This window comes from Chenopodium album, chromosome 14 (genome assembly GCF_948465745.1).
Source record: "Chenopodium album chromosome 14, dcCheAlbu1.1, whole genome shotgun sequence".
Classification (NCBI taxonomy): Eukaryota; Viridiplantae; Streptophyta; class Magnoliopsida; order Caryophyllales; family Amaranthaceae; genus Chenopodium; species Chenopodium album.
Window position 1 is genome coordinate 37,256,497 of NC_137847.1, and position 9,473 is coordinate 37,265,969.

The 9,473-nt window shown below is 34.2% G+C and overlaps 1 protein-coding gene across 1 annotated transcript; it reads left to right on the top strand.

The window, feature by feature from the left end:
- The first annotated feature begins 1,016 nt into the window (after positions 1-1,016).
- Positions 1,017-9,473, top strand: LOC145579198 (mannosyl-oligosaccharide 1,2-alpha-mannosidase MNS3-like). Its single transcript, XM_081636444.1, has 6 exons — positions 1,017-1,365; positions 4,442-5,373; positions 7,330-7,591; positions 8,056-8,253; positions 8,408-8,556; positions 8,652-9,473. Exons 1-6 carry the CDS (start codon positions 1,288-1,290, stop codon positions 8,908-8,910), a joined length of 1,878 nt encoding a protein of 625 aa, XP_081492570.1. The 5' UTR covers positions 1,017-1,287; the 3' UTR covers positions 8,911-9,473.

Below are 9,473 nucleotides of genomic sequence, written 5' to 3' on the forward strand. Positions count from 1 at the left end.
AACCCCAAAACAATCAAATGTAACGAACCTTATCAAATAATACACCATAAAAAACCGATCAACCAAAAAATTGCAGCAGCTCGGCATTATAATCGAACACACAATAATTTTTTAAGTCCGTCAACACTCACGAGGATAGTGGTTGTTGTGGCTTTTCCGTCATACAAACAAGGGGAGAACTAGAGAAAATTAGAGGAAACAAGTTGGGATTTTGGGGTTTCTTTCATTCATACGCCAAACAAATTGAGGAAGGTGGGGGTTTCGTGATGATATAAATATGTGAACTGACTAGCTTAGAACGTCGGCCAGCAAGTCCACCGACGTGGTTACGGTAGAACAACTGTCTAAGAATGAGAAAGAAATAATTTTGATTAAGGGACCATCATTTATGCATGATAATTAATTAATTAATTATGATATGCAATTCGTAATGTATAAAGAATTGATATAAAGAATTTGGTAAGGACCTAAGGTTTTTTTTTTTTTTTAAATTTATTTTAATTTAATTTAATTATATATATATAAAATTAAAGAATTTGGTAAGGATCTAAGGGTTTTTTTTATTTATTTATTTATTTTATTTTTTATGAAATAATTTGCTCCAGTGAGTTAAGGTTGAGTTAAGTTGCTGGAAAGTTAACCACAAGTCCTCAAAGGTGAAAAAAAAGTATGAGATCTTTAAAAGTTAAAATCAAAAAGTGAAATGCTTCTATTATGCTTAACTCTATATGTAGCATATATCTTTTTTTATTTAAAAAATAAATATAATACAATATCCGTAAAAATAATTTCACTTCATTAAAAATAGTTTAAATTTAATAAATAAAAATTCAATTCAACAAAAATAAGATGAAGTAAATGAGCATAACTTGTATGTAGTATTTCGTCTTGAATTAGCACGAGGAAATCTTAGTTGAATCAATGGACGTGTTGACTCCATGTAATCACTCACCTCCCCCGTATAAATTCACATCAGCTCCATACGAAAAGACTGATGACTCTCTTCACAAGTTCACAATATTCTAATTTGTATCTCACAAACACCAATTCAGACACCAATTTTCGTCTCCCAAAATTCAATCCAATTTCCTCAAGATCATTAAAATATTTCATCCAAAAAAAAAAAGAAAAATCTTTTGAATAAAAAATCGTCGTAAATTTTGATCCAGAAAACAAATCTGTAACTTGAGTATTTCACATTTACACTACACCCAAATCAAAGCTGTTTTTCGATTTCAAATTTTGAAGGGGATATTCAATTTCCCCTTTATCATTTGTTTAACGACCATGTCGAAATCTTTGCCTTACTCCATGAAAGATGTTGAATATGATAATGCTAAGTTTCGGCAACGCTCTTTCACTAAGGTTTGATTTTTTTTTTTTTTTTTTTTTTTTTTTTTTCATACCCTTAATTTTCTCATTGATTGATTTTTTGTTTTTTTCAATTGCACTTAATTTTCTCTGATGTGATCTTCGTCTTATATAGCAAATTTATCATATGGGTGTGTTTTAAATTGGTTACATAGATCATTAGTATGCAATTACTAAAATTATTGTGCTCAGGTCCGGATTTAATAATCGTGTTGATAGTGTAATTTGGACTAGCAATGTGATTTCGTATTCCATATTTTGGGAATTTGAGTGCTTGATTGAGGAAAGAAGCCCATGAAACAAATAGGGATAGTGGTGCAATTGGTATTGTGAGGGTAAAAAATCCGGTCCGGATTTGATAGTCGTGTTAATAGTGTAATTTGGTCTAGCAATGTAATAACGTAGTTCGGATTTTGGGAATTTGAGTGCTTGATTGAGGAATAAAGGCCCCCTGAAACAAATAGGGATGGTGGAGCAATTAGTGTTTCCGGTTCGGATTTAATGGTCGTGTTGATAGTGTAATTTGGACTAGCAAAGTAATTACGTAGTTCAGTTTTTGGGAATTTGAGTCTTTGATTAGGGAATAAAGGCCCCTGAAACAAATAGGGATGGTGGAGCAATTGGTGTTTGCGGTTCGGAGTTAATAGTTGTGTTGATAGTGTAATTAGGATTTAGGACTAGCAATGTGATTACTTTATTTGATAGTCACATGATCTTGGTTGATTACTGGTTTATTGTTGATGTCTAAGAATATATAAGTTTCACTGTGTTTGGGTTTAGTTGTCATATTACTGGTTCAAATTATACTATCAACTCAATTGTTAGTTCTAGATGGAGGAATTATTATTGTATCCCCTAAATTTCGGCCTTTTGGGTTTAAAAGGTCTGTTTGAGAGAGTAGCAATTTGGTGCACACTGTTTCTAGAACGTTTGATACAAATGGGTTTCCTAATAGTTTGATTATATTTGCCAGAGGATTATGTTGACAATGAAGATGGTTAAATAAATTAAGATATAGGGATGTAACCGTTTCTTTGGAATACATGTTGCTCCTCCATATTTCTCTTCATATATTCTTCAAGAAGACTTCCTACATCTCATTGATTTATGCACTCTTGGGATGTGAGATAACACATTTATGTTTCAGATTATTGGGAAAATATCTCTGTGAAGAGTTGAATGTGTTTTTTTCATATGTAAACTATGATGTAACTGACTAACTTTCTACAGTTCTAATGGATTTTAATTCGCTTGAAGTTCAGTGCCAAAGATGGGGGCGTAAGTTTTGTGTTGTGCTTGTGTTTGAAGTGTGCAATTATGAAAGCATAAGGGTCTTTGAGCTTAATATTTTATTTATGGATGAATTTGTTAAATGGGTATGGATGATGATATTTGATCAGCAAGCTTTATTTATTTATTTATTTGATGGTTTAACAAGAGCTTGCCTAAAACATCCTTCGTTGCTGAGAAAGAAGTTGTGCCTGTAATATCTAACTTCATCTCTGACCAAGTGTACTGCACTTGCTGAGGTTGGCTTTATGACATAACCCTTACTCTATTATGAAGGTTTGATCAGTGACTCTGACCAAGGATATTGGAATGCATTCACCCCTGTAACAGACGCTTTAGGGTATGAATCGGATGTGAACTCTTCAGTAAAGATCAACTCATCTAATTGTAGCTGAGGGATCATAGATCAAGCTCTCAGCTGCTAACTGATTATTTGGGTTAACAACATTTTCTAAGGTTAGCCTTTAACTGTTGTTATTGACTAACGGTTTACTGCACCTCGCCCTGCAAAATTACTGTTGATGTATCACAGAAAGTTTTCCCACTTCTGAACATACTATACCCTGCCTCTACGGTACGAGAAATTCTCTCTAATGCCTCTAGCAAACTGGGGCTTATTATAGGGTAAAATTTATGCTAGTTTACCTTTGTAAGAGGCTATTGCACTGGTAATTGAGACATGATTTAGCTCACTGGGATACATGTGAAATTTGTGAGAGAATGTCAGTTACAGCTATGTGTAAATGAATTGTAGAACAGTAATTATGATAAATGAGTTTTCCAACCAAACAAATCGCTTTACCTACGCAATTGAATGTGGAATATATACTGAAATTACTGCTTGTAGTAAAATTTGCTACTGAGGATTCAACTTCATTCACGAATTCTTGTCAGGCTTAGGTACTCTGAATTCTTATCTACGATACGATAGTAAAAAGAAAAATATATAAATCCTATCCTAAAAATACATATTTCCTTTTGAGGAAGGTGAATCTTTGGGATTTATTTATGATGGAGTAGATAGGACTCCAAACAATATGCAAGTTTAGATATCAACTTTTCATCCTATATGAGACTCGCAATGGATTATCTCCTTGAGGTGTTTGGTATGTATGAATTTATCCCTTGCTAGTGAAAAGTAGTATAGAGACGTCATCTACTCATTTCTGCTTTAGAACCTGAATTCTTGGATATCTAGAATGGTCATTAGAGCCAAGAAGTGCGTCAGCCAACAATTTACTGTTTCAACTAGTCTTTCACTATTTCACTACAAATATTCCGTCAACTACTGTGTTTACACGATGTAGCGCATGCTCCGTCTTTTGCATATCTTCAATACTGTCAGATAGCTAGTAAGTAGCTCTTGCATTTCCAGTTCTAATAGTTGTTGACTGAGCTGTTGTCCTTTGTATGTGATTTTAAAAAAGAGTGTACAGTGTAGAGTGGGAAAAAAGGTCTCTAATAAATTGAAGAATGGATCATGCTGTTCCAATGGTTTTGGTTCTTTTGTAGTTGGTTTGTTGTTGCAATACATTGGCACATGCTTTTCTTTAAGGAAAAATATTCATAAATTTTGCAACCATCATATTTATTTGAAACTGATAAGCACATTCTGATTAGTAGAAGTGTCAGTAAGACTCTAATTTATGTAATCCTTCTCTGCAACATATACTAATATACATTTGCTTGTTCACATACTGGTACATCAGAAAAATTTGGTTACTAAAGCTATCATTCTGCTTTACATTTACTTTGACTAATGGATATTGTTATTTCATAGGTTCTTAACCAGACAATGCTGACCAAGGATGTTAAACGTAAATGTCTGGGATGCAGCACTGGGAAGTTTCTGGTGATAATTATGCTTTTTGGCCTTGCTTATCTCATTTTAAGACAACCAACACATGCTGTTTCTTCCCACTGGATAAAGGATAAAACCAATGTTACAGTGAACACTAGTACCCGACTGAGGGGAATATTTAGAAAACCACCAAGGCTACCCCCTCGATTAACACCTGATGAGATGCATACTAATAATAAATCTATCCATCAGCTAGATGCAGATACATCAAAATGGATGGGAAAACAGCAGCAAGTTAAGGGGGCTTTTATTCATGCATGGTCTGGTTACAAAAAGTATGCAATGGGTTTTGATGAACTTATGCCATCAAGTAAGAGGGGAATAGATGGTTTAGGAGGTCTTGGTGCAACAGTTGTGGATGCTCTGGATACAGCCATGATAATGGGTGTAGAGGATATTGTTAATGAAGCTGGATCTTGGATTGAAACTCACCTTGCAGAAAGGATCAGTCAGAAAGGCCAGGTTAATTTGTTTGAAACTACAATACGTGTTTTAGGTGGTCTTCTAAGTGCTTATCATTTAAGTGGTGGAGCTAATGTATCATCTTCATCTGTGGGGCCGAAACCAAGTGCATATCTCAAAACTGCAACAATCTTAGCTGATCGGTTGCTTACTGCTTTTACCTCTAGCCCAACTCCCATTCCCTTCAGTGATGTTATACTGCGTGACAACACGGCACATGCTGCCCCTGATGGATTAAGTAGTACATCAGAAGCTTCTACACTACAACTTGAATTCAATTATCTCAGCGATGTACTGGGTGACCAAAAGTATAGCTTGGAAGCAATGAAGGTATTGGAGCACATGAAGACTCTACCAAAGGTAGAAGGGCTAGTTCCTATTTATATAAGGTATTGAATTAAGATTGAATATAAACTTCATCAGTTAAAAGATGGTTTGAGTTTTTAGCTCTAATTGCATATGCCTTTGTTTCTATTCAATGTTTTATGGATCTTGTTTATGCATTTATGCCACTCACCATGTTTATGTGCTATGTAGTACCATCAGTCTATCATGCTAGCTAGACAATGCTTAATTTTGGCCCTGGGTAAACCTTTTTATCTTGTTGAAGCCCAACGCCTCACAGTTCAGTTAACTCCCTAATGTATTCCCTCGTGGCTTGTGAAAATTACATATGAAATGAATAGAAAATTCTGTAAAATATCTAATGGCTAGAGATAAAAAGAAGTTACTAACTTTTTCTACTTATCTCTTCACAGTCAATTAAACAGCATTATATTGTTTCAAAAAAAAAAAAAAAAAAAAAAAAATTAAACAGCACTATATCATTACCCTCTATAAAAGAAAATTGCTATCATAGAATGGTGGAAAGTGTATATATTGAGAAGACATGCTTCTTTTCACTAGGAAAATTTATAATTCTGATGCTTACCTTTTCTATGTACTTTGAAGTTGGATAATATCATTATGTCCTTATGAATTAATACAGAACATTTGTGTCAGGGTTCAAAATTTTTAATGTGTGAAAAATAACACAAATGAAATACTCAGATATAAGAAAACAACACTAGATACATGGATTTCATCTTGCTTTGAATTGAGAAATGCTTATAAGACCATGTGAAGTTTAGGTGGGTAAGGAGTAAAGAAAAGTCAACAGATAGCAATTGTCCCATCAACCTGATTTGTTGGTATGATCAATGGTTGATGTTACCATACATCTTTAGTGTGTCTGGAATGGTGTATTCAGAAGAGAGGTTATGGAACATGATTATGCTGCACACAGAGAAAAAAATTGAACCCCTTGTCTGGTTGGCGGTAATAAGAAGTGGTAATAGTGATGAATTTGTTTGTAATTTCATAAGAAATACCCATTCTTCATATACTTCCATTGCTACCCTATCCCACTTCTAGAAGTAGAATGTAATAGATTGGCTTTAGGAGGGGTGATTTGGGAAGTCTAGATTATTATTAGGTTTTGGTCAGTACTCAGTAGCTTTAGTATAAATAGAGGGAGGGTAGAAAGAAGAAGGTAGGCAGAATTTTGGAGTGATTCCTTAGGAGAGTTGTGACCTCAAGTCACTATTGGTGCTTTGTAGGCTAAACCTACTACTATCGTTTGTAAGAAACCATTAATTTGTTTACTCAAATTTCTGAGTTTTCTCCTTCGTTGTACTGTTATCATATCGAGTAATATCAGTCCATTACATAGAAATGGTTGGTAATGAAAGTGTACGGGGAAAAAAATATTTGGGAGTAGAGAAGCATCACCATAAACATTGGAATGAGGATCTCCTTACAAAATTACATTATAGATCCATTACCAGTGAAACCATTAATTGCTGCTTGTGAAATTAATTGAGAGGCATTAGTCTCAATGGTATGTGTTGCTTGATTAAATGGTCATTTTGATCTTCTTACAAACTCTGAATCATGTTGTAGTTTCTGGGTTTGTATATTGATGATTGTCTGCATGTTTGTTTTTGGCACTTTACTTCATCTTTATGTACAGTTTAATAATCATTGTTGTTTTGCACCTTATGTTTTTTCTAAGGCGCTCTAATTTTGCATTGGGTCATTTTATATCTGCGGCAATATTTTAGTAACAAAATGCTGCTAATAGGCATTCTAATGTTTTTATTTACATAGAACTAAGAAGCCACATGCATGTCTTTGGATAAGACTAACCAGTTTTTAGTTACAATTTGGATTCTATGTCTTCCTGTCTCCTTCCAAGGAAGTAAAGATAGCTGTGTTGATTTGGCTCAGTCTTTTTTTTTATTATTTTTTATTTTATTATTATTGATACAAGCTCTTTTGTTTTGCTTCAACTTTTCTGTTTGCAGTCCTCAAACTGGTGAATTTAGTGGAGAAAATATTAGACTGGGATCACGTGGTGACAGCTATTATGAGTATCTATTGAAAGTTTGGCTGCAACAGGGAGCAAGTCAAAGCAGAAATTTAACATATTTACATGATATGTATGAAGAGGCTATGAAGGGTGTTAGACACCTCCTTGTCCGAAAATCAATCCCAAATGGGCTGGTTTTTGTTGGGGAGTTACCTTATGGAGCCAGTGGTTCTTTCAGTCCTAAGATGGATCATCTGGTATGTGTTATAAAATGAAATGTCTGTTGACTTTGCTTTTCTTAGATTTAATATTGTTTGTGAATAAAAATGATTGTGTATATTGCCTGCTGAAGCTTTTTAATCTGCCAAAGCTTTTTTGACTTTTCTTGCTCACTCAAGCTTGTATGATTTGGTAAATATAATTATTTATTATTAAGGCGATAATTCTAAGCTATCCTTTTCTTGTAATTTTTTAAGTATAATTTCACATCTTTTATTTATAATACTTCATATATAGCCCGTATTGACTCTTTCCTCTTTCCTATTTTGTTTTATTTAAATTTCCTCTTCTTTTTTGCTGGCTCTTTGGAAAACCACGTATATAATAAAAGTAGTTATTTTTTTTTACTAATTTAATGATAAGGTTGCATAATTTAGGTCTTCTACATTGGCTGCTAATTACTTGAATGTATTTAATTTTGTATTATTATTTCTGCCTTTAGGTGTGTTTTCTTCCTGGCACTCTTGCTCTTGGTGCCACCAAAGGCATGACTAAGTCAAAAGCTATGAAAGACAACTTGCTAAGCTCTGAGGACCTGGAAAATTTAAGGCTTGCTGAAGACCTTATTAAGACTTGTGTTGAAACGTATTCCGTAACTTCCACTGGTCTTGCTCCAGAAATTGTTCATTTTCATGTGGAGGTCAGTGATTTCATGTTACTTTGTCGAAAGTATTAAACTTTTTTCCTTGCAGCAGTTTTGATTGCTTTACTTCGCACCTTTTATGTCCCTTGTTATACATATGTGGCTGCTGTCTGATGGAGATTTATGACCCATTTTTTTTCAATTGAAACAGGATTACTTTGAAGAAGGGTTTGATGGTGGAAACAAGAGTTCAAAATTTCTGAATGACATAATTATCAAGCCTGCTGACCGTCACAATCTGTTACGTCCTGAAACAGTGGAATCCTTGTTTGTCTTGTACCGCATAACAGAAGATCCAAAGTTCGTCAAATTTTAAATACCTTGTTTATTAGAGATTTATTAGGTTTTTTTACTTTATTTATTTACTTTATTTAAAAGCACTTTCTACTCTGCAGGTACCGTGAATGGGGATGGCAGATATTTGAGGCGTTTGAGAAATATACAAAGGTTGATTCTGGCGGGTATACTTCTCTTGATGATGTGACTTCACTTCCTCCTCATAAAAGAGACAAGATGGAAACCTTTTTCTTGGGTGAGACACTGAAGTATCTATACTTACTGTTTGGAGACAGCAATATTGTTCCACTAGACAAATATGTTTTTAACACAGAGGCACATCCTATTCCTATTAATGCTTCTGTCAAAAGGCAGTGATGCATGAGAGTTTATATGGTGGATAAAGAAGCATTTGACCTTGCTGTGAAATATGGTATGCATGGATCTAGCGCTTACAATTGGCCTATTGTTCATTCTTGCAAATTCTCAAATACTTCTTTTTGCTCACTACTGAACAATCTATTGACGGTAACTTCAAGTGAAACGTGAGCCTGTCTATCCCATGCATCAGATTTGCACTGGTAGCTGCTGATTAAGGGCTCCAGGGGGTAAACTGGTAAAGCTTCTTTGAATCGCGGTTTTTATGACTGTTCACTTTCCAACATGACTTTGCTGTAAATTACATGCACGGGAAAATTAGGTTATACGCATAGTGGGTCTTCCCCCTTAATTCACAAACAAATTGGACTTACATAATTTTGCTGTCCCAAATGACATTTGTATTAGACACCGTCCATTTTAACAAGTGATCTAGAGTTGCAATTTATCTGGAATTCTATGCTGTGGTTCAGCAATGATTTTTTTTTTTTTTTTTCCCTCTCCCACTTTCACTTTCTCAATTTTCTTTGTTTAGTGTCTTCAATTTATCTCTTTACCTTATT